General features: G+C 48.5%; 2 protein-coding genes across 8 annotated transcripts in view; one reads left to right on the top strand and one right to left on the bottom strand.

The window, feature by feature from the left end:
- The first annotated feature begins 5792 nt into the window (after nucleotides 1–5792).
- Nucleotides 5793–19110, top strand: Atg16l2 (autophagy related 16 like 2). Of its 5 annotated transcripts, XM_038347207.2 has the most exons (18): nucleotides 5793–6065; nucleotides 7430–7523; nucleotides 8900–9005; nucleotides 10982–11055; nucleotides 11174–11425; nucleotides 11605–11670; nucleotides 11922–12035; nucleotides 13403–13465; nucleotides 14024–14132; nucleotides 14513–14618; nucleotides 15402–15472; nucleotides 15668–15739; nucleotides 15834–15954; nucleotides 16237–16342; nucleotides 17022–17171; nucleotides 17311–17358; nucleotides 17447–17548; nucleotides 17659–19110. In XM_038347207.2, the coding sequence occupies exons 1-18, from the start codon at nucleotides 5939–5941 to the stop codon at nucleotides 17744–17746; spliced, it is 1869 nt and encodes a 622-aa protein (XP_038203135.1). In that variant the 5' UTR covers nucleotides 5793–5938; the 3' UTR covers nucleotides 17747–19110. The 5 variants fall into 5 exon arrangements, 3 of the variants coding, with proteins under 3 accessions (XP_038203135.1, XP_038203144.1, XP_038203158.1); XM_038347216.2 differs by lacking the exon at nucleotides 13403–13465; XR_005287358.1 differs by lacking the exons at nucleotides 17447–17548; nucleotides 17659–19110 and having other exon boundaries at nucleotides 17056–17171.
- Nucleotides 19111–21532: 2422 nt separating this feature from the next.
- The window catches only part of Fchsd2 (FCH and double SH3 domains 2), a 259952-nt gene continuing 256454 nt past the window's right edge, over nucleotides 21533–25030 (bottom strand). For all 3 annotated transcript variants that reach the window (XM_038325845.2, XM_038325826.2, XM_038325835.2), the window contains one exon: nucleotides 21533–23488. In XM_038325845.2, the coding sequence (XP_038181773.1) occupies nucleotides 23405–23488 (84 nt within the window). In that variant the 3' untranslated portion in view covers nucleotides 21533–23404. The remainder of the gene's footprint in view (nucleotides 23489–25030) is intronic.

Below are 25030 nucleotides of genomic sequence, written 5' to 3'. Positions count from 1 at the left end.
ATAGCAAAAGGCAAATGCGACCCTCAGTGACCATGGAGGACCTGAGGAGTAGCTCTAGGTGCCAACCAAGTAAGTTCTCTGTCATTTTTTAAATCAGTAAGTAACTCAAGTAAAATTTCATTCTTCTCAAAGATCTCTGATGCAGCTTGACAGCTGAGAATTTCTGTCAGTTTAAAAGGATAGCCTCACCAAACAAATTTCAGTAAAATACAAATACAAGACCTGCAAGTTATAAAAGTGTGAGGACAAATACAAGTTATCAAATTTCTCTCTCACGCTGCCTTCCATAGTCTTAAAAATACTTTTCATTGTGCAAAAATATCTGTCACAGTCATTCTGACATAAATATGCTTCTGTTTATACAATGCATATGTCTAAAATTTCTGTTTTCACAAACCCAAAGAATTCTTGTGAATTCCAGGGAGCTGAATTGAAGGATCCTCCTTAATCAGATCAGATACACTCCCCTCAATGATGTAGGAGTGTTTCTATCTATCTGCTGTTTCATTGGTTAATTAATAAAGAAACTTCTTGGCCTGATAGGTTAGAACATAGGTGGGTGGAGTAGACAGAACAGGATGCTGGGAGTGAGGCAGATGCCTCGGGCAGTCGCCATGCCTCATCTCTTCAAGACGGACACAGGTTAAGATCTCTCCTGGTAAGCCACACCTCATGGTGCTACACAGATTACTAAATATGGGTTAAAGCAAAATGTGAGAATTAGTCAATAAGAGGCTAGAACTAATGGGCCAGGCAGTATTTAAAAGAATATAGTTTGTGTGTTGTTATTTCGGGGCATAAACTAGCCAGGTGGCTGGGAGCCGGGGTGGCGGGAACACTGCCTGCTGCTCATCCCTACAGAATGGCGCCCAGACGTGGATAACTGAATCCACAGAAAGCCTGAGAAAGCTTGGGAAAGAATAGAATAAAGCATGTTTTCTTGGTAGCAGCAATTTCTCGGGTCTGGATCTGCTTGCTAGAGGCAAGCAAGTGCTCTCATCTAAGAGAGGCTTCCTGACTCAGCTTTAGCTGCAAAACCCTGCAGCTCTTTTAAGAGGTCCTGCCACGAAACACTTAAAACAATGTTGATGAAAAGCGGAACACATGCTTTTCGGTTTTTAGCCGCAGCAGGAAAAAAGTTGTGCTGTTTTAAAATGCTGGCTTTCTGGGCCATCCTGCCAGGACAAACTCTGACTCTTTCAAGCAGGCGGTCCTGACTACGAAGCTTTTGAGTTAAACAACACTCAACTTGTTTGCTGGCAAGGACCTTGAAATGCCATAGAGTTGTGGCAATAAAAATGGCTACAGCTGGTGCCTCCGCCATGAGGCTGGAAAGCTTAGGAATGGACTGGATCTCGCTGTCAAAGCCACGGCTTTAGTCCTACCAATATTGCTTGGTAAATTAAAGACTCATGTGGTCACAAAAAGAGAGATATACAAAGAAAGATTCAAAGTCGAAAAAAATCTCTAAATAGTTTACAGTGTGTTAAAAATATATGTAGGTTAAAGTTCTTAAAAAAGAAAGTAGTTGGGTGTGGTGGTACACACCTTTAATCCCAACACTTGGGAGGCAAGGTAGATTGATCTCTGAGACTTCAAGAGGCAGAGGTAGATTGACCTCTGTGACTTCAAGGTGTGGCAGGACACACCTTTAATCCCAATGCCTTGGAGGCAGAGACAGACAGATTTCTGAGAGTTTAAGGACAGCCTGGTCTACAGAGTTATTCCAGGACAAAGATACACAGAGAACCTGTCTCAAAAAAAATAAAAGTAAAAATAAATGAAATAGAGGTTAAAATAAAGCCACACAAAGATGGAAAATACACAGAGAATCTTGATGCTCTCTTTGAATTGTTCGAATGCTGAGAAAGGAGCAACAACTGCTAAAAGATATTTGTTTATAAATGCTGCTGAACTAATCTAACATAGATATTTTGAAAATACCTTGACTTCAGAATTTGGATCTAAGGATATGATACTTTGGAAAAGAGATTCTTCTTTTGTTTTCACAGAGGATAAGACCCTATGGATTTCTTCTATCCCAATATGGTATGATAGACCATGCCCTCCAGAAAGGTTGCTGTGAACACCTTCAGAAAATTACTTCACCCAACTGATGACTAAGATGAACCTGGCACACAGGTTACACCATGAAAGATCTGATTAACAGCACCCCCATTCAGCAGGAAGCAGTTTGAAGAGAAATAACTGCGCCCATATTCCCAAATATTGTTTATAAGTGTTCTTTTACATTTAAAGGGGGGAGATATAGATATGAATAATTTACATTGGTATAAATTTTGCTTTATTGATAGAAATTTAAGGTCTATTTTGTTATATGTATATGTATTTCTGATCTTGATTAAGGTATTATGATTGTGTAGTTCATTTTAAAAATGTAACGTATAATTAGGAAATATAGGTTGTTAAGGAATAATCATCGATAATAGTCAAGCTTGTAGTCATGTTAGTTAGATTTTCTAGATATATAGAGATATATTTCAGTTAGATAGGCATTCCTAATATCTTTCAAAGACCACAGAATATGGTATTTAAATGTTTTAATAACTTAGGGCTTTTCATGACAATGAGACACATCTGCTCCTGGCAGCACCAGTCTACTTCAAGAGGAAGATGGGCATCGAAGAGGCTCCTTAGGGAGTTTGATAGTCATTTGGGCAAGAAACTGCTCTTGCCTGGACTGTTGTCATAAACTGGACACAAAGAACCCGCAGAGAGAGGACTGCTGAACTTGCCTAAAGGTGAGATGGTCTTTTGGGGTTCCTGACTCATGAAAGAGTCTGTGAGACATTCTGCAGGACACAGCAGATAGTGACTGAACTGCCTTTGAAATTTCCTGCTTTGTGGAAAAGACTGCTGGATGCTATGGGCCTGTAGGCCAAAGATGGATGCCCCAACGGTACAGAGGAACTTTTGGGTGACTGTCCAGGCAGCAAGATGTCTCTGTGATTTCTAGAGTTTTGTAAGTTGCTTACTTTTCATTTACTTAGGTAATATTATATCCTTCTGGAGTCTTTGATGGAGTTGAAGAATAGATAGATAGTTATAGTTGTTTTCCTTTGTTATGATAAAAGATAAAATAGATATAAATATTATAACTGTAATTCTTACTTGATAACTGTTTTGTTATATGTTAATTTTGCTATGTTAAAGTTAAAGCCTTCTCTTTTTTGTTTAAACAGAAAAAGGGGAAATGATGTAGGATTGTTTCTATCTGCTGTTTCATTGGTTAATTAATAAAGAAACTGCTTGGCCTGATAGGTTAGAACATAGGTGGGTGGAGTAGACAGAACAGGATGCTGGGAGTGAGGCAGATGCCTCGGGCAATCATCATGCCTCTCCTCTCTGGGCAGTTGCTATGATTCTCTGACCTGAGTCAGTCATGGTGGAGCCAGCCACCAGGTCAGACATGCTGAATCTTTCCCGGTAAGACACCACTTGTGGTGTTGCACAGATTATTAGATATGGGTTAGTCAAAATGTGAGTAAGAGGCTGAAACTAATGGGCCAGGCAGTGTTTAAATGAATACAGTTTGTGTGTTGTTATTTCAGGTGTAAAGCTAGCTATGCGGGAGCTGGGTGGGATGAAAAGCAGGCCAGCCCGCAGCTCTCACTACACCTCGATTGAATCCCTGGTCCTTGAAGCTGTTCTGGATGCAACTCTCTGAGGAAACTGTAACAGAGGCATCACGAGAGGCTGGATCACTTGGGCCACCCCTTTTCATTGGCATTTGGTCCCCTTGCTCTGAAAACACACAAAGTAGTTGGGCAGTGGTAGCGCGAGCCTTTAATCCCACCACTTGGGAGGCAGAGGCAGGTGGGCCTGTGTGGTTCAGGGCTTGCCTGGTCTACAGTTCCAGGACAACCAAGACTACACTGAGAAACTCTGTCTTGAACCCCCTGCAAAAAAAAAAGAAAATATACAAACTTTTAGAGGTACCATACATCTACATTAACACAAGAATGAAATGTGCAGTGTGCACAGTCAGTTAAAGTTAATTTTGTTGTTGTTTTTCTATGTTTGAGCAGGTAAGAGGCATTTGTCAACTTTGTAAGTCAGTTTAGACTGCATAACCAAACAGTCTCTCTCTGTCTGTGCCATATAAAAGGCAATGTACAAAAAGATTATTTCACAACAGTTGTTGGAACATTGTCTTTATGGTTGGATATTGTGAAAAATACCTATGAAATGAATATACAGGTATCTGCCAATGCCTACTTTTGAATTTTGTGGTATATACATAGTAATGGAATTGATAAGTCATGTAACAGTCATTGTTTAACTTTATAAAAAATTTCTAGTTTTCCCATGACTAGTTCCATTCTACACTTTATCATCAAAGCATCAGAGTTCCAGTTTCTCCATGCCTTTGCCGACACCCTTGTTTCTTTCCTGCTACTAGGCTTGAACCTCAGCTTTGTGTGTGCTGAGCATATTCCCTACCTCTGAGATTTATCCCTAAATATTTTTTTATTTTTGCTTCTTTTTTGTGAGACAGTAACTCTTTCTTATCTCAGGCTGCCTTGGAACTCACTATTAAGCCCATGGTGGACTTGAAACTCTTATTGTGTTTCACCTTCATGCATGTCTGCACTTCCTTCACATGCTTGGTGCCAACAGAAGTCAGATGAGGGTGTTGGGTCCCCTGGCACTGGAGTTACAAAGGGTTGTGAGCTGTCATATGGGTGCTGGGAACCAAACCTGGGTCCTCTGCAAGAGCAATTAGTGCTGTTAACCACTGAGACATCTCTCAGCCACAGATTTGAACTCTCACAAGCCTACTGCCTCAGCCTCTTAAGTGCTAGTATTACAAATACATGACACCACATATACCTTGTATTTTGTTTATTTGCTCAATTATGGGACAGTGGCTTACTAAGTTGCTCAGGCTGTGGCCTTGCACTTTTGATTCTTCTGTTTCAACCTCCTGAAGAGTTGGGATTATAGGAATACACCACCATATCTAGCAGAGATTCTCGTATTAAAATTTTAAGCTATCTAGCTGGGCATGGTGGCACAGGCTTGTAAATCTGTTACTTAGGAAGCAGAAATGGGAGGATTATGCATTCAAGGCCATCTTGGGCAACACAGTAATATCCTGTCTCAAGAACAGGGTCTAGAAAGATGCTCAGGGGTTAAGAGCACTTGCTGCTTTTGCAGAGCATCCAGGTTCAGTTTTCAGTGTATATATGGTTGCTCATAGCCAGCTATAATTCCATTTCCAAGGAACCTGATGTCTTTTTTTTTTTTACCTTTATGAGCACAGCATGCATATGGTGCCCTTTCATATATGCAGGCAAACACTAATACACATATCATCATGGCCAGAGCATGGTGGTACATAGGCAGACATGGTGATGGAGAAGTAGCTGAGTTCTACATTCAGATCTTCAGGCAGCAGAAAGAGAGAGCCACGGGGCCTGCATTGGTAATTTTTATGTCATCAAACTTGTTTCATTTTTCTTTCCGGGGCTTGACTTCTTTTCCCCTCTCTCTCTGGCTAAGGTTTTTGGTTGATCCCTCATAAACACCACTCAGCCGTCACCATCTGACGATAGGGGGGCCCTTTTAGGCAGTCTCTTCTGCTAGAATGCTTGGGCCTGTCCCTGGGATGGCAGGGTCTCCCCTTCCTGCTCCCGAGGCGGCGGCGAAAAGCATCCTCAGCATCGGACCCTGGTCCAGGCGCGGCTTAAGGAACGCGACCCTGAGGCCCCGCCCCGGACGCGCCCACTGGCGTCAGGGAAGCTGCTTCCTCGGGGACAGACGCGAGCGCCTCCGAGGGAGCGGCCTCGAGCGCCCAGCCCTCCCCCACGGACGCACTTGGTACCGCCCGGGGGTTCCCCGCCGCTGCGGCCCTGATGTCCAGGAGTCCCCGAGAAGACCCGCCCCGGCTGCTGGGGCCCGGGACTGGGCGGCCATGGCGGGACCCGGCTCCCCTGGCGGCCCCTGCGCGCCCGCTGCCGCCTGGAAGCGCCACATCGTGCGGCAGCTGCGGCTTCGGGACCGCAAGCAAAAGGCGCTCTTCCTGGAGCTGGTGCCGGCTTGTGAGTGCGCCCCGGGGAGCTCAGGGAAGTCGGCCTTTGAGAAGGGGCTCCCCGCTCGGGGTCAGGGCTCGTCCCCCGCCACTCGAGGGCAGCGGCGCGGTCTCGGTTTCCCGGTTTTGTACCGGGAACCCGTTTACGCCCGTCTTCGTACTGATCAGGGTCCCCGCCTGCCGCTTCCAGTCCAGGCGTGGCTTAGCCCTCAAGACTCCGCTCTGCCTCCCTGAGCATCCTAGACACAAGCTCTGTCTCTCTGTGCTGGTTTTGCCCCTTTCAGGCCGTCCCCAGGGCCTGGTCAGTCCGTTTGGTCCCCAAAGTTCAGTCAAGGGAGGCAGGCGTGGCCAGAGCAGCCTTAGTGGCCGACAGGAAGGAGCAAACCCTGGTAGATTCTGCTGCTGATAGGTTATCCAGGCTCAGGTTCGTGGAGCACCCCAGTGCCTAGTGGGTCATACCCCGAAGGGCCCCGGGCTTCTTTCGGGTGCTTGTTGTGCCGGCGGAAGTCAAGCCCTCCTAGGTCGGTCAGGAGGGGGTGTGGCGGTTCAAGCCGAGCTACACTGGAGTGTATTTACCTCTGGTCAACTGCGACTGTATACTTGGGGCCGAAAGTCTAACCACAGTCCCTGCTGCTTCTTCATTTGGTGGTAATTTTGGTGCGCCCACGCAATCGAACTTGGTTTTCCTTGGAATTTTCCAGGGGCTGGTCTTGGGGTCGTAGGCCTCCACCTAGGCCTCAGTTCTCCAACTGCACTAATGGGCCGTGGGGCTATTTGAGGGAGGGTCCATCACCAAGACTTCTATGGGAGCCACGGTTTGAGGAACTAGAGAGCCCCAGGTCTGTGGTATGGGTGATTCAAGCCCTTATCCTCAGATTTCTTACTTGTAATTGAGGCATATTGTGACCCTGTATGCTGGAAGGTGGGGATGGGGCTGCGCCTTGCGAAGCCTTGGGGTCTGGGGTAGTTTTGAGAATTAGGTCTGGCTCAGGAACCCCAGTCAGGTGACGTGAGGAAGGGAGATGAGGGCCTGGGCACGAGTTTATCAACACCAGTCTGCTCTGGAACTGGTTTAAAAAAAAAAAGGAGGAAGGGGTGTGTGTGTGTGTGTGGGGGGTGGGGGTCCAAGGTCAAACCACCTAACCTGGGAAGGTTTGCTAGATAATTGCTCAAGGAGTCTCAGTATTGGCCAGGGGGAAGCTACTGGGTGGAAGTGAGAATTACTTAATTGAAAATGTGGAGGCCTTGAAGGGGAAGTGACTGACTGGAGGCCACTGGCAGGTGTTAGCTTCAAGGTGCTCTGGATTCGACTTTGCCCCTTGCGGAGGTGAAGTAATCTCCGTGCCACAGGCTCATGCCCTCTCGCATCCCCAGATAACCACCTCCTAGAGAAGGCTGAACTGCTAGCCAACTTCTCAGAACAGCTGAAGTCAGAAGAAGTCGCCTCCACTCCGAATCTGGACTCCTGGTGAGTCTGTTCATGCCTGCCTGTCTGCTGCTCACCCTGGGACCTCGTCAGCCGGTGGACACCTCCCCCCCCCCCCCCCCCCCCCCCCCGTTCTCCCCAAGCCAGCTGAACTCGTCTCTGTCGGCACTGGCTTCCTGTCCAGTCCTGCAATCCTTTTCCCCCTTCCATGACTTTTCCCGCTCCCTGTTCCTTACCTGATAGCTACATAAAGGGTCCTGCTGCCTATTCCACAGAGGGAGTGAACACAGGAGCAGGGATGAAATGGGGGACAGAATGATAAGAGGAGATAGTCTATGTAGACTAAAAGTTACCTGAACCCCGATTTCCTGCCTCCACCTCTCAGGGTCAGCGCACCACACTTGGCTTCCTTGTGTATCTGTGCTATTTGTATGTGCATCTGTGGAGGTTGGAGGTTAACATCGTCTTTCTTAACTAAGTTTCACGTTAGTTTTTGAGATAAGGTCTTGTACTGAACCTATAGTGGGCTGATTCAACTTTCTTAGCTTTGGCAAAGTGTGGCAGGTTTTAGTGTAGGTGCTGGGGCCCAAACTCAGGTGAAGACAACTACAGTGCCGAGTGAGCCATCTTTCCAACCCTGAGCCATGTTTCACGGTGTTGTTATGTAGCTCAGGCTGGTCTTGATCTCAGAACACTGTTTTAGCCTGAGTTCTGGGGAAGCAAGCAAATGCTGTTGTGCTGGGATTAGAGGCCTGCACCAACACCACTGGGCTGGCTGGCAGGTGCTTTTTTTGAGGGGGGGGGGGTTTCGAGATAGGGTTTCTCTATTTAACAGCTCTAGATGTCCTGGAACTAGTTCTGTAAGCGGAGACTGCTTGTTCATTTCTGGGTGCCCTAACCCAAAAAGTCACACAGAAACTGTATTAATTACAACACTGTTTGGCCAATAGCTTAGGCTTCTTTCTAACTAACTCTTACATCTTAAATTAACCCATTTCTATTATTTTATTTTTTACCACTAGGCCTGTGGTTTACCAGTAAGGTTCCTGGGCATTTGCCTCCTTTGGCAGCTACATGGTGTCTCTCCGACTCTGCCTTTTTTTCTCTTCTATCTCTGCTTGGAATTTTTGCCTTGCTCTGTGCTGCCAGGAACAAACAAGCAGCCTCTGCCCACATGTCTCTTGTAGACCAGGTTGACCTTGAACTCACGGAGATCTGCCTACTTGTGTCTCCTGAGTGCTGGGATTAAAGGCACCATCGCTCCATAGGAGAACATATTTCTGACACTGCTCTTTCTCTGACTGGCTTCCACTTACCCTAAGAGAAAGCTAATGGCTCTTCAATTTTGGGGGGCACTCTTAGGGTACATTTGGGGCACTGGGGCGAGAGGAGGTACCGTGGATTGTTTTTATTGTCAGGGGGAACGAGTTCTCCGGGCTTGTCTCTGACCAAGTCTCATCAGCAGCCTCTCTGAGGGCGAAGTGGCAGGAGGAGAAAAAGGGACTGCAGCTGGTCTGTGGTGAGGTAAGCGGTGTGGGGAAGCCAGCAGCCAGTGGGCCTGTATTTGCTGCACTATCTTGGCCAATGCGCCACAACTTTATAGTTGCAGAGGAGTATAATGGGCTTAGGGATGTGTACCCTGGACTTGAACCTTCACCCACACAAAGCTACTTTCTGTGATTCTTCATTTTTTCAAGAACTGTTTATTGACTATCCAAGGAACAGGGAGTGTGACCATAAACAAGACCTGGCCCTGTGGGTTTCCATGGAGACTGGGATGAGGCACTAATCACATGTTATTATAGCATGTCTCCTCACCTGCCCAACACAAGGTCGGAGTGGGTTATGAAGACATTTGGGAGCCTCTCCCCAGAGGGCGATGTGGTTGTAATTTGACAGTGGTGTGACATTATACATGCAGATTTGTGTAACGATCAGGATATTGCAGCTTTGTTTCCAAGTTCTCTTTCTTGCTATCCCTTTAGTCACACCAGAGCATCTCCAATCCCTGGCCACCACTTACCTGTTTCCATCTCTATCCACCACTTGAATTTTGAAAGCAGGTGACAGGTGAGGGAAGTGGAGATAGTGATTGGCTTTCTCAGTATTGAAAATGATGAATGAGCTGGGGTGGTGGTGGTGGGGGCCCACACCTTTAATCTCAGCACTCGGGAGGCAGAAGCAGGTCGATCTCTGAGTTTGAGGCTAGCCTGGTCAATAGAGCGAGTTCCGGGACAGCCAGGGCTATGCAGAGAAACCCTATCATGAAAAACCAAAACAAAAAAACAAACAAAAAAACCCAAAAGATAAGTGTTGCGGATTGGTTTATGATGGAATGGGTGATGCGTCTGCCTGTACAGGGTCCCTCTCCAGGCCTCTCACACGGGGAGGTGTGTCAAGATAGGTGAGCAGCCCTGGCTTGCTCCTCAGGCCCTGGGGAGAAAGGGTTAAGAACAAGTTAGTAAGAAGAATCCCAAGCTGCCATCGTTTCCTGAGCCAGAGGTGTTGGTGCTGGGCTTCTTGCCACACTGGTGGGCACAGCGCTGCCTTGGGATCTATTCTTCCTAGGATTTCAACACCAAAAGGGGAGGGTGAGGCTGCATCCTACACCCTGTGGTTCTCGGCTCTCAGCTGAAGGAATACTGAGATAGATAGCCTCATCTTGCAGGATTGAGTTGGGGCGGTACACTCCTAATCTGTTCTTTTTTTTTTTGGTTTTGTTTTTTTTTAGATGGGGGGGGGTTCTCTGTGTAGCCCTGACTGTGCTAGAACTCACACTGTAGACCAGGCTGGCCTCACACTCACAGAGACCCACCTGCCTCTGCCTCCCGAGTGCTGGGATTAAAGTTGTGCGCCACCACCACCCGGCCCTAGTCTGTTTTTGTTCTTAGTCTCATGTGCTTCTCTGGGTGCTGCCTGGGTTGGGCAGTGGTGGGGGTGGGCTAAGAAGCGAAGTGTCCTGAGATGGGAAATAGAACACAACACCCCTCGCAGCCCTGAATACATGGAGCATAATGTAGTTAAGGTGGCCTGGGTTCAAGTGTCTGCCACTTAACTGTGAACTTTGGATAAGTCACTTACCCCGTCTGCATCCTTGTCACTAATATGGAAATGGTAATGCTTCGTCTTGGTGTTATGGAGATTGAAAGTTAGCTTGGGACAAACATGCCACAGTGCAAGCTAATATCCTGCGCTAAGTTCCTGACAGTAGTTCTGGGTTACCTAGTGGTTAGGAGAGCACTCCCCTGCCATGGGGCAGATTCCACTTGCTGCAGGGTAACCATCTACGGCGGGGCCAATGAGAAAATAAAGGACACAGCTAGGACTGACACTTAGGGGGTCAGACTCCAGGGCCCTGGGTCCGACAATTATCCCATGAAGCTGTGGGGCATCAGTGTACAGATTCCAACCTATCGCAGCTTGGGTCAGGAATGCTGTAGCGGGGTAGCGGCTGACTAGGTCTACCATGGAGAGGCGCCCATGTCATCTGTCCTCCACAGATGGCCTACCAGGTGGTGAAAAAGAGTGCAGCCCTAGAAACCCTGCAGTCACAGCTGGAAGAGCGGCAGGGCAGGTGAGATGAGGGTCGGGCGCGATCCCTACCCTAGGCGAGGGTAAGGGAAGGACCCCTAGAACTTCGCCCCCTAGACCTGTGGTTGGGGGTTAGATGTTCCTCCCTCTCCGCCCTGCAGGCTAGAAGCCCTGCAGGCCTGCGTTGCACAGCTGCAGGAGACGCGGGCACAGCAGGTCCGGCAGCTGGAGGAACGGCGGGCAGAGAACGCGGCGCAGAGAGAAGCCTACAGGACGCTACTCAAGCAAGCAGCGCACCAGGAGGCCGCTTTGCGGAGGCTCCAGGAAGAGGCACGGGACCTGTTGGAGCTGCTTGTGCAGCGTAAAGCACGCGCGGCTGCTGAGTGCAATCTGCGTAACGAGCGCAGAGAGAGGTGAATGCTTTGGGCCACGCCCTCTTGAGGCAGTCTGGCCGGCCTAGTTGAGAGGGTGGGGGTTGTGTAGGGTGGGGGTGGTCATGGCTTCCCACTGATCAAAAGGGATCCACTTAAGCTGGGCCACTCTCCCTGTAAAGCATCTCTTTGAGCCTTTAGGAGGTTTTTCTCTCTGTCAGGGCCAACCAAGCTCGGGTGTCCCAGGAGCTGAAGAGAGCAGCTAAGCGGACTGTGAGCGTCAGCGAGTAAGAATGGGGAGGGACAGAGATGACTCTGGTATTGGGTTACTGCCCCAGGATGTGTTCCCCACCTACAGTCTACCCCCACCCACTCCTGCTGGCCTACAAGTGGCTACAGGTAACTCCTGGGTGCTTATGTGCACAGTACAGGTCCCTGGACAGGTCATGGAGGCCAGACCGTGGTTCTTAGCCCCTGGGGATCAGCTCTTGTATACTGCTGGGGCAGAGAGGGATGGCCTGCTTTGGTTCTCTCCCAGGATCCCAGACACTCTAGAAGGTGGGACCAGGGAGGAGACTGTGCCTCTAGCTCCTGCTGCTATGCCTGAGCTCCTGGAGAGAGAGGCTTGTGAGAAGTGGAAGAGGCCTTTCAGGTGAGCACACAGGTACTCTGACCTAAGTTGGCTGCCACCCAGAGGGCTGCCCATGTCTTCTTCCACGATCAGGACGAGCTTTTGGAGAGAGGCCTGTGTTCTGTTCTGACCTCAATGCCTGGAAGCAGGCAGTGTTATTCCATTGTCTACTGTCAAGAATCAGGGCTCTTAGGGTGAGCCATAAGTCTTATGAAAGAGCGTCACTGGGAGAAAAGTGGACAAGACCCAAGGGTTAGGTGTCCAGGCTTGTGTGTGTAAGCAAAGGAGTGCATGTGTGCAAGGTTAGTGAGCATACCTGAGTGTGAGCCTGTGTTAAAGTGTGTTCACACTTGAGCTATGATCGGGAGGGGGGGGGAGAGGGAGAGAGAGGGAGGGAGGGAGAGAGAGGGGGAGGGAAGGAGGGAGAGGGAGGGAGGGAGGGGGAAGGAAGGAGGGAGAGGGAGGGGGGGGGGGAGGGGAAGGGAGGGAGAAGGAGGGGGAGAGGGAGAGGGGGGGAGAGGGGGAGAGAGAGAGAGAGAGAGAGAGAGAGAGAGAGAGAGAGAGAGAGAGAGAGAGAGAGAGACTGAGACTCATGTAGCCTAGGCTGGCCTCAAAATCAGTGTGTAGTCAAGAATGACTTCAAATACAATAGCTGGGATCTGGCTTCCACTACATCTTAATTGACCTGTCACTGGGCTGCCACTCCTTCCCCATTTCCTGGGCTGAAGACTCTTCTCCAGAAGTCTTTCCTTCAGGAATCAATGTCCCTGGGACAGTGAATGAACAGATGAACAGTAACATCATGATATGCTGGTGCTGGTTCCCCAAATTCTTTTTTGTTTGTTTGGTTTTTGTTTTTGTTTTTTTGAGACAGGGTTTCTCTGTGGCTTTGGAGCTTGTCCTGGAACTAGCTCTTGTAGACCAGGCTGGCCTCGAACTCACAGAGATCCTGGTTCCCCAAATTCTTGGCAGCCCTAATGGGTCTAGATGTCCCAGCATAAACATTTACTTGGGTGTTTGGGGGCTTCTCAGCAAGCTGGAGTGTTCCCTATTCATTGTCTCAACCTGGGAGCATCATTCTCTTCCCTCACCGTCCACAGGCCGGGGCTCCTTCCGAGGAGCTTTTGTTGTGAGCGTGTGGGGAATGAGACTCTCTGTCCCATCTTGGTGGAGGCTTGGGGAGGTGCTCACTATCAGGGTTCTCCTTCCCTCCACCCTTCTTGGTTAGTCTGTATCATGCTCTCCTACTTTTCAATGAATCAAGTTCTAGTTCTTGCCTTGAGTGATCATGAGCTTCCTCAAAGGTCCCTAGCAAAATATAGGGACCAGTGACTTCTGGTGGGACAACATGAGCCATGCTCTCAGTATGTCTCTCCATTCTGCCCCAGGTCTGCCTCAGCCACCTCTCTGACACTGTCCCGCTGTGTGGATGTGGTGAAGGGGCTGCTGGAGTAAGTGTGTGTGCACATGTGTGAAGGGATTGACACCCTTGCAAGGCTCCCTGAACCTTGGTCTGAACATCTATAGATGCCTGTCTGTATGTGCAGCTTGTTGGGCCCCACAGGCAGGATCTGGGTAGCTCAAGACCAACTCCTGATAACTATTTTCCAGGTTCGTAATACTCTGTCCCTATTCAGGGTCCTCATAAGGGACTAAGAGCTCCAGTCTGAGGCTGATCAAGAATGCCCACTCAGTTGGGAAACTGAGGCTCAGAAATGTCTAAGATTTGTTCAGAGTTACTTAGCCTAGCAGTGGTAATGCCATTACTGAAATTCCAGCTGGCATTAACAATTCTTTGTACCCACTATCCTGTCTTGTGTCTGCTTGTCTCAGTGTACAGTGCCCTCATCTCCACAGGGTTGCTCAAGCTGGTTTGTGGCCCTTGCTGACTGTGCCTTGGGGAACGTCCTGCTGCCTGCCATGTCTGCTTCTTGTTGCTGCCTCAGGAGAGCTTAAAGTCCCCATGTTAGCAGGTTCTGCTGAGTACTTTTCTGTCCCCACCCCTGTAGTTTCAAGAAGAGGAGAGGGCACTCAGTTGGGGGTGCACCTGAGCAGCGGTACCAAAGCCTCCCTGTGTGTGTGTCTGCCCGGATTCCTGCCCAGGCTCAGGATGTCTTGGTAAGGAAGGACCTCGTGTTTGGGTACTAATGAGAATGTTCAAGGGTGGGCCCCAGCAGGTGGAGTTTGCCCGAAGCCTGTGGTAGGAGCCACACAGCACTTTACAGTGAACACAGACTGGAGAGCATGAGACAGGAAGCAGCAGGGGTCTGGCTTAGTTGACCTGCTGGGGCCAAATCTGAAACTTAAGGTTCTTAGAGACCCCCCCCCCCCACTGGTAACTGCCAAGCAATTAGCAGATGTGACATGCCTGTGAGTGGGTACCAGCGGCATGCATGGGAAGATCTGGGTGCCAACTCCATTCCTTCTTTCTTCTTCCTCCTCCTCCTCCTCCTCTTCCTTTTTCTCCTCATTCTTCTCCTCCTCCTCTTTTTTAACAGGATGCCCATCTCTCTGAGGTCAATGCTGTTTGTTTTGGCCCTAACAGCAGCCTCCTGGCCACTGGAGGGGCTGACCAGCTCATCCACCTCTGGAATGTTGTGGGAGGTAAGAGTCCTTCCTGAAAGTTAACCCAGCACTTTTCTGCAGACCCCATTCTCAGCTTGATCTTGGGTTGCCCTGGTCTTAGTCCTGTCCTCCCTGTCCCCTGCTGGAATGAGTCTATGAATAGTGGCTGGACAACTCTGAGAGGGGTCTGCAGGATGGGGAAGGCAAGTTCGGATGGCTGCCAGTGGAGGAGGTGAGGATCCATCCTGAAAGCATATAGAGCCAGGTCCTGGGCAAGGTCCTGGCTCTACTAAGCTACCTCTTTTTCATTTTTACACTGGGTTTCATTATGTAGCCCTTGCTGGCCTGGAGCTCACTATGTAGACCAGGCTGGTCTCATACAGAAATCTATGTGCCTCTACCTCCTCAGTGCTGGCATTAACTCTGTGCCAATGTGCCCAGAATAGCTACATCCTATCCTAGTGTCACTCAGGCTCCCAAATCAGTGAGGTGACCAACACTGACCTAGTTAGTCTAGGCCCTGTGCTCTCTACAGACCAGGCTGTCCTCGAACTCACCACCCGGCCAGCACCAGCTCTTTAAGGCTTCCTAGAAGTGGGTCTCCTGCTGGCTTGGCCTTGACCTAGGCACATTCCCTCCTCTCTGGTCTTCTCTAGCATTGTGAACTGCCTCATTGCTCCTAGGGCTGTACAGCAGTTATAGTAGGAACATTCTCCACCCAGGCCCTAGGCCAGACCCAGCCACCCTGCCATCTACTTCCAGCTTGGTGTCTCGGTTCCTCTACTTTGTAAGGCTAATAACCTCATTTACTATCCTTTTCAGGTCGCCTGGAGGCCAACCAGACCCTCAGAGGAGCTGGTGGCAGCATCACCAGTGTGGATTTTGACCCTTCAGTAAGGAGTCACCTCGGTCTCTACACAGGGCGGTGGGGCTCTGGGGTCTGAGGGTACGTTGTGGGTATTGTAGAACCTGGAGGAGCTGCCCTCACCTAGGCCATGGCTCTCCCGACCTCAGTGGCTCTCTGGCTTGAGGGCCAGTGCCTCTGCCAGGCCGTGTGGCCCAGCACCTCCCCTGCTCCCTTTCTCCAGGGCTCCCAGGTGTTGGCAGCTACTTACAACCAGGCTGCCCAGCTCTGGAAGGTGGGAGAGACCCAGTCCAAGGTGAGGCCTGGCTGGGGAGGCTGCCTAAGGGTTAAGGGTCATGCCTCAGGATTTGTAGGGGGCCTGGCTTAACCTATGCTTTTTATGAGGACAGGAAACACTGTCTGGACACAAAGATAAAGTGACAGCTGCCAAATTCAAGCTAACAAGGCACCAGGCAGTGACTGGGAGCCGCGACCGGACTGTGAAGGAATGGGACCTAGGGCGTGCATACTGTGAGACTCAGTCCCACTTGCCTCCACTCCTAGTCACGGGGGCCTTACGTTATTCTGTAGCAATGGCTCTGGAATTCATACCATTTGGGCTAAAACCTCTAATCATTTCCCTTCTCTGTCACTCACTGCTGCTCTCTTCCTGCTTTCTTGGCCACTGTGGTCTTCAGAGGTAGGGTGAGCCTTAGGCTAGGAAGGAGACTGCTCTCCTGGACGTTAGAGTCTCCACATTTAGTGGGTGCTGGTGACACTTTGAGACTCTGGGCTCTCCTCATTGGCCCTCAGGTTCCAGAACCATCAATGTACTTTCCTACTGTAATGACGTGGTGTGCGGGGACCACATCATCATCAGTGGCCACAATGACCAGAAGATCCGGTTCTGGGACAGCAGGTGACAGGCATGGCCGTGGGTGGTTTTGTTCCTTTCTCTGGCAGTGGCAGGAGGGGTTGCAGAGCCTTGGGGAAGTGTGGCAGTGGCACTGCCAATGGGTAGCTTCTTCTGGCCATGGTCTTTAAGGGTACAGTGTACCACCTCCCTAGTGGCTGTCAGTTAGCACTGAACTCTTTCCCAGACCTTATAACCAATGGAGACAAACAAGCACCTTTTCCATACTATCGCCACATTCTAGTCAAAATCAGCTTCTTAAAGTGATATGCCTAACATTAAGCATGTAAGGCTGACTAAAGCAGGGCTAGTATTTTGTAGGTCTCTGCAGCATCTCTTTTTGAGATTACTTCTTTGCTGGGGGTTGAGCCAAGGGCTTTATGTCTGCTACAAGAATACTCGCAGACTTTTTATGTTATTTTGAGACAGGATCTCAATAACGTTTTCTAGGCTGGCCTTGAACTTCTCCTGCCTCAGCTGTGATTAGATTCCTGTGCCACCATGTCTGGCTATCACTGTTACTCCCAAGCCTTCCAAAGGCTCCAGCTCTCCAATCAGTCTCTCAGCCCTAGGATCCAGGCCTACAGTGCCTCTGGAATACGTGATCTGGGAAAGTGGCCACATACAGCCGGTCAGAAGGAACCTAGGATGCTTCTTCCTCATCCCTCTCAATCCCTACCCCCAGGGGCCCCCACTGCATCCAGGTCATCCCTGTACAGGGCCGGGTTACCTCCCTGAGCCTCAGCCATGACCAGCTGCATCTGCTTAGCTGTTCCCGAGACAATACACTCAAGGTCATTGACCTGCGACTCAGCAACATCCGACAGGTGTTCAGGTACCGGCCTGGGCCTGTTGGGCCTCTCCTGTGCGAGGGGGGGGGGGTATTCCCTTGTAGTCCCTCTAGATTAGGACCTGCTTGAGTGCTGGCACAGTGGGAGCAGCTGGCAGTGACTCCAGCCCTGTTCTGTCCTCAGGGCGGATGGCTTCAAATGCAGTTCTGACTGGACCAAAGCTGTATTCAGGTGTGTCTGGGAGAGCATGCCTGTAGAGCCATGTGTATGTGTATGTGTGTACTTCTGAACCCCTTCTCATGCTCTGTGACCTGTACAGCCCTGACAGAAGCTATGCACTGGCAGGCTCCTCAAATGGAGCCCTGTACATCTGGGATGTGGACACCGGGAAACTGGAGAGCAGCCTAGAGGGACCCCACTGGTGAGCGGATCCATCATTACCAGTCCTGGGAGCCCATTTTATACGAGGCCTTACAAACTGCCCCAGTCACCTGCTCCCGCTGCCCTCTGAGGTCTGTCTTCCCTCTTCAGCGCTGCTGTCAATGCTGTGGCCTGGTGCTTCTCTGGGAACCATGTTGTGAGTGTGGATCAAGGCAGGAAGGTGGTGCTCTGGCACTAGGGCACAATTTCCCTGGATGGACCGGAGCTCTGTTCTGAAGCCAGAAGCCAGGGGACAGCCTTCCTCTGACCAGGACTCCAGAGTCGGGGTTGGGTTGAATGTAGATGTTATGTGAGGGCCTGGCAGGACCTGGCCTGTTTGTTTAAAAATCAAGTGTCAGTTAGGGATTACAATCTTTAAAAATCTCTATTTGTTTATTTTTCTCAAAATGGAAAAAAAAAAAAAAAACTACCTGTGTCTTGCCTCTGAAGCTCTTGGGGGATCCGGTGAGATTGGCTGTACTAGTCTAACTGTAGAATAACATGAAGGCCGTGAGGAGCAGTAGCTCTTGGGGCTGGTGGGTGGTGATCCTGGTGGGAGGCCTGCCTGACTGGGACCAGGTTCTGGCCTGCAGTTCCATCTGGACGATAGGCTGCCTGCCTCCTGCTACCGACTCCTCTGTCCCTCATGGTGCCATTTTCTGGGGCTGCTGTTTGGCGCTCCTCCCTAAAGGAGCCTTTACTCTAGTCTTGTCCTCACCAGCAGCGTTTCCTTAACGTTTGTCATTATTGTTTTGGACATAGTCATGGTATGAAGCCTGGCTAGTCAAGTACACATTTGATGGCTCAGGGTAGGCTCAGAACTTGAGGCCTCAGCCTCAGTGCGGGGATGGCAGGCACTGTCTCAGCCCTTGGCATCTGTGGGGTCAGGGTTCCCCTTCTGCCTTCAGAAATCCAGCACTTTATTGTCCTACAAGGCCTCTTCATCTGCCTTCAATGTCCTTGTCCTTCCCAATGGCAATTCAGGTTGTCTTTTGGGATCCCTTGATGGACAGCCTACCTCACCTGCCAGTTGGCTAAGAAGTCTTGGTCCCTCACTTCCAGTTTGCTACCCTTCTTACATCTGGGAGCAAGTGTAAGAATAGGAACAGTATTCCCTGTGTCCCTGCCTGGCTCAGAAGCCACAAGAAATGCTTCTGGAATGGTTACATTCTCTTGCTTAGCAAGTTCAATAGTCCAAGATTCCAGTAATGGGACATTCCTACAGTTGAAACTTTGCCCTCAGTCTGGCCCAGCTCTCTGTGGCCACTAGGGGTCACTAGTTGGCTGGTCAACAGGTCTGATTGTTTCATTGTATTCTTTTTCTCTCCCGCGGCCACTATTATTGAGGATCACCCCAGCCTCAAGCTTGCTCTCTGCAGCTTCATTCATTTCTCCTGACCACTTGTGATGGTCTACAGATGAGAAGTGAGGCACGAAGGTTGTCATTCCAGGTCACAAAGCCACAAATTGTTCTACATTATATCCTGCAACCTTTTCTTTTGAAACACGGCCTATGTGGCTGAGTGTGACTGTGAATTTGATTCTCCTGCCTGTGCCTCCACCTTCCAAGTGCTGTCATTAAAGATGTGTACCCCATCCCATATGGTGCTGGTGACTGAACCTCAGGGCTTTGTGTGGGCCAGGAAAGTGGTCTGTCAAGTACATCCTCAACCCAAATCCTCTTTTTAAAAAAATTATTTCAGGTGTATGAGTATTTTGCCTGTATGTATGTTAGTGTGCTGTGTGTGTATGTGTGCATGGTACCCACACAGGCTAGATGCCTTAAAATGAACATAAACCCCAACATAAACCTTGATAGTTGTGGATAATTATGGATGTGCTGTCATATGGTTGCTGAAAACTGAACCCAGGTCCTTTGCAAGAGCAGCAAGTGCTCTTAACCTGCGAATCATTTCTCTAGCCCCTGCACCAAACCCAAAATCTCCAGAGACAGATTCCCAACCAGGCAGGGCTCCTCCACCAGGGGTACACAGAGCTGTGCCTGACCTTCCACTCCTGAGTGCTCTTCTATTCCTGACTCTGAGCTGAAGGTTCTATCTGTTGAAATGAGGCACATGCAGGGACACCCGAGTGAGTCCTGGGAGGCTGCTGCCAGCCGCACCATCCGGGCTAGGTCCCTCCAGATGTTTTTCTCATACCTTAGGTAGTAGTGAACCCTATTTTGATGACCCATGAGTTACCCAGGTAATGTAAATCACTCCTGGGTACAGAGAGCCTTCTGCCCCTACAGCTCTCCTGAGGGAGCTCATGTGAATCCCCGAGAAAGAGCCAGGGCCAGCAGGGAGACCTCTAAGGTTTCCAGTGTGTGAAGTGAGAACCAGATAAGTGGCAGGAGTTTGCCTAAGGTCACAGCAGAAGTACTTGACAGGGACTTAGGCTCATGTGATAGAATGCTTGTTTAGCATGCACAGAGCCCCACGTACGTCCATCCTTGTACCGCATAAAACCGAGTATTGTATAGTATGCCTGGAATCTCAACACTTAGAAGGCAAGAGGATCAGAAATTCAAAGTCATCCTGAGCTGGAGGCCAGCCTGGGCTACATGAGATGCTGTTCAAAACAATTTTTAAAAGAAGCCAAAATAAAACAAAAAATGGGTGAAGAAAGATTCTGATTCTCTTTGGGAATGACTAGACTCAGGTTCAGCTTCTGTTCCTATCTCTATAAATCTTCCAGGCCGTGTGCCCCCATGGAGCTTTCCACTGATCCTGAGACCCCAGGGATAAGAAACAAGTCCAGGCTCTTAAGTCTCTCCCACAGGACGTGCTGGGAAGAATATATCTGGAGTCCTCACACCAGGTGTAGGCCCAGACATACCATGGCTGCTGGAAGTATATCCCTAGTCACTTTCTTCAGGTCATCTGTACGTTGCCTTATTTAATCCTCCTGGATCTGAGGCAGTTTATATTATCTTTTCACTTCCAAGTTACAGCTGAGGAAGTCTGAGGAGGGCTGAGGCTAAGGTCAGTGCAGGAACTGTCCACAGGTCTTTCCCCAGTTCTTTTCCTGCCCATCACTGGTGTGCTTGGTACACTGGTAACCCCTGCTCAGAGGTTCCTTCTATGCAGGAACCTCTTATGCTTCAGAATAACATTAAAAACACATTCTCTGAACAGCATTCTCAGGAAAAGACATGAAGGAGTCCAGTGTGTTTTCCTGGTCACTGTGTCCAAAGGAACACACTTGAATTCCAAGTCCCTGTCGCTCCATATACCGATGGTGGAAATGCAAATAGATGCAATTATTTTGGAGGCCAATTTGGCAAAAATCTAACAAAACTAAATATACACTCTTTTTGTCAAATTCTACATTTAGGAGTTTGCCCAATATTTAGAATAGAAAAAATTTATAAAGAAGTATACACAGTGATGTTAACTTTAATTTCCTAGAATCAAGTGGCTTGATACAACTTAAATGCCCTTCACTAAAGAAACGATTAAATCATTACATAGTCAAACAAGTGACTAGGATGCAGCCATGAAAAGGCATGACAGAGTGTGGCTGGTGAGATGGCTCAGTGAGGGAAAGAGCACTTCTGTAGGGAGGATGCAGCACAGCACAAGAGCAAGGAGCTGCTTCTGCAGGTGGAGAAAGCCATTGCAAAAACTGTCCTGATCCACAAATATGTGCTCTCACACACACGCTTGCACTTACATAATATCACACATAATGATTTGTGATTTCCTCCATACCTGGGCTGGGTTCTAGTCCTTGACTTGTGGTGGTTGTCTGGAAGCCAGAGGACTCATCCTGTAACTAGATCACCAGCATGTCGAAGAGTCACCCTGTCTTTCTTTGCTGGAAAAGAACAGCATGAGGATCTTGTTGCCTGGGTGGACTCACTTCCTGCTCTCTGCACAGGGTAAGTGGTTTAAGCGGGGCCCAGGAGCGTCTTTGTAAGAAGCATTTCCCCCTCTCCACTCTCTGATTAATCAACTCTTTTTTTAAAACCAGAACACTTGGAAAACTTAATTCCATTTTTTATTCAATATTTTATACATAATAAATACAAACTTTTTACAGCCATTGTAAAGAAAGAGCATCTGCACGGAGGCTTCCTTTGAGCCCTGACTTGTGCATGGTGATGCTGCTACTCAGCCTAAAGAGAAGCGTTATTTTTTTTAAAAAGAAGGCATATTTTTCAACGTTGTCCTTAAAATTAGCAGCTCTTCCAAAAAAATTTAAAATATAACAAAAGAGTTCAAATAACTCTGAGGTTATGGGAAACTCAAATCCAAGGACAACTTGGTTAGCTAAAGAGAATACAAGACTGGGTGGCAGGAATTGCTCTATTATAAGCACTTTAAAGATCAGCAAATTTGAAAATCTTAAAACACCCTTTTAATTTTTTAAACTTAAGAATAAGTTTGATAAACATAAAAAGACCTCAAATAGATCAACAGATAAAGAAATCCAAAAAACAAAATCCATATTTATAGAGAGGAGTCATTAGAGCATCATTGCTAAAGAGATCAAATGACTGGAAGTCCTTTCAGTTCTGAGATCAGTCAAAGATCCCATGGGGACATGTGAGCATTTCAAGTTTTTAGAGTCTCAGGAGGGATGGAAATTTCAAAGCATCATATAACCTTTAAATCTGTGAATTTCATTTCCTAACCATAGTAAAAGGGAATTGGCAAACATTACTTTGTTTCCTAGGTCAAGAAGACCTACAGTCCATATTGTGGGCAGCCCTTCAGGGCCCTGCTGCTGTAGCCATAGGGAACACCAGGTTGCTCTCCCATGACCAGTAGGTCTGGTCTCCTTGGTTTCACCTGTGCAGGTGTGCAGTCCTTTATCCTTTCCACAGGAAACAGGTTTCTTCCAGGGCCCACAGCTTCTTTACCCCAGACAAATACCAGGGCAGTGGTACCTGAAGCTGCACTTTCTGCAGGTGACAGCTGATCTGCACCAATCACAACCCAATGTCTGGGCCAGTACTCTGGCTTGGGAATAAAATATAAGGGCCTTCCCCATAGAGAAGCTGCACGACGTAGACCTGTGTCCTCAATGCAGCCAGACACTTGGGTTCAAAGGATACTGGTCAGAAGCGTATACACTATAAAAACCAAGAGGGAAAAATACCCAAAGACAAAAAGAACATTAAAGTGGTTCATTTCAGATCTGGAAGCTCCACTTCTGCTTTCGCCATAACCTCCCTTCTACTCCCTTCTTCTATGTGATGGGCAAGATGTGGCTTCAGCCCCTCCAGGTTAGCCCACTAATACTAAATGAATGGCATAAATATTAATACAAAGGACACTGTTATTTTAAATCTGTTAGTTGTGGAAGAGATGTGCATTAATGCAACTGGCGCTAAGCTCAGGCAGTTCACTTTCTTCCCAGTAGGGTTGCATTTTCAGTATGGGAATGAACCTCAGGGAGGAGCCAGCCTCTCCTGGATCCTTCTTGTCTCCTTATATAGTCAACATAATCTGATTTATACTTAATCAGAAGAGCCAAGTCCACTCGAAGACAGATGAGATCTTTGCCACAGCCTTGTGACTACAGTAATATACTGTACAAGTGCACATGAGCAGGAATTCTGGGACTGTGCCCTGGACCTGGGTCTGGCCTTGAGTCTCATAAAAATGGGCCGCCATAAGGCATGAGAGCTGCTCCCTCTGCATCTAGGACCCGCTATGTTTGTGCTATGGTAGGAGAGATGACATAGAAAATGACAACAAAAGAGGCACAATCAGGCCAACCAGTCACATAGAATCCTCCGTGGTTTTGCTCTGTTCAAGAGTCATCATCATGCAAAGGTGCCTAAAAACGACTGGCCAAACTCCAAGCCTGGCCTTGATTGTAGCAATAACAGAAGGTAAACCCACTGTCACACCAGTGTGATCTCCACATCCTCCATTTTCTCAGCTGGTCGTCGGTGGTTCTGTGTGGGTGGTGGGGGTGCTGCCCGAACCTGAGCAGGAGACAATTGCAGGATTGTCATTCAGCTTCCTGACTTAGAACCGGACACACGGAAAGCTCCAATGCTCCTCTTTATAGACACTGACAGCTGATTGTCTGGGAAATGCTCTTAGCTTTCCCTGGGTTCCCTACCCTGAAAAACAGGCCCCATTCTGCATGAAATGTCAGATCAGATTGCTTGTTAGGCTGAATGTCCCAAGACATATGTGTTGCTGTAGTCCTAAAACCCTTCTCCAAAGCAAAGGCCTAGAGGTGGCAAAAAGAAGACAGACAGATAAACAGACAGACAGACAGACAGACACACACACACACACACACACCCAACAACAACAACAAAAAAGAAGACACAATGCAGGGAATGGAACTGCTCACTATGTCTCTGATGAGAGCCACAGGGAGGGAGGGATAGGCAGAGGCAGGTAGCAAAGGGCTTTATTAAGTTACAGTTACAGCCAGGCATGGTGGTACAGCTCAGCATGCAGAAAGTAGAGGCAGAACTGCACAAAGCCAGAGGCCAGCCTCAGCTATACAATGAGGTTTTTGTCTCAAATAAAAAAAAAAAAAAAAAAAAAAAAAACAGGGCTGGGAATGTAGCCTACTGGTAGAGCGCTTGTTTAGTAGGCTGAAGGTCCTGGGTTCAATTCTGAGCACTGAAAAAAGAAGTTAAAGAAAGAAAAGAAACAAGAACTTGGGCTTTATTTGTAGGTAGAGGTTTTAGTTGGTTGTAAGGAGTGTCAGATCTGAGTGGGAAAACTATTCAACAGCTTGAGAAGGGACTGCAGGTGGACATGAGCACTTTGAAAATGACTTAGGAGATGTCCTGGCCATCTGGATGAGTGAAGGTGTCAACCTGAACAGTTCAGAGCAGTGGAAGGCTCTGAGAGTAAACCCTGCTGGTTTACTCTGGTAAGTGTCTGTGGTGAGGGGTAGGAGGCTGGGACCTATAAGGCAGCAGGAATGAATGACTCCAAGATGTGGAGGAGGGTGTGGGTCCCACTCACCTACACAAGCAAGATCTCAGAGAAGGAACATGTCCAGAAGGGAAGAGATTTAATTCCATTTTGCTGAGTTTGTGGGGCTGGGGCATCTAAGCTGTGATCCCACAAGCCAAAGCTCAGGAGAGAGACAGGAATGTGGGAGTTGTTAGCATGGAAATAGTTTTTATGGTCACTTGGGAAGAGTGAGTTTAATGACTTCAACAGAACCATGAAGGGAATCTACAAAGATGGACAACAAGTCTTCCTTCATTCCCCTCACCTGTCAGCCTTGCTGCCACTGTCTTCTCCAGCCTCCTAGTCTTTTTGAGACAAGGGCTTGTGATTATATAGCCCAGGATGGATTTGAAATCATGATCTTCCTACCTCAGCTTCCCAAGTACTGGGAATTACAGGCAGGTGCCACCATGCCCAGCTAGTAGCAAGGTTTTAAAAATGTGTAAGAAACCAAAACAGGAGCTGCTCATCACCTCCGTGTCCTCCCATAACAAAGAGACTTAGAATAGAGGCCATGACTCCAACACGGTTCTTAGAGAACA

This window comes from Arvicola amphibius, chromosome 1, assembly GCF_903992535.2.
Source record: "Arvicola amphibius chromosome 1, mArvAmp1.2, whole genome shotgun sequence".
Lineage (NCBI taxonomy): Eukaryota > Metazoa > Chordata > Mammalia > Rodentia > Cricetidae > Arvicola > Arvicola amphibius.
This window is presented reverse-complemented; position numbering and strand designations above follow the sequence as displayed.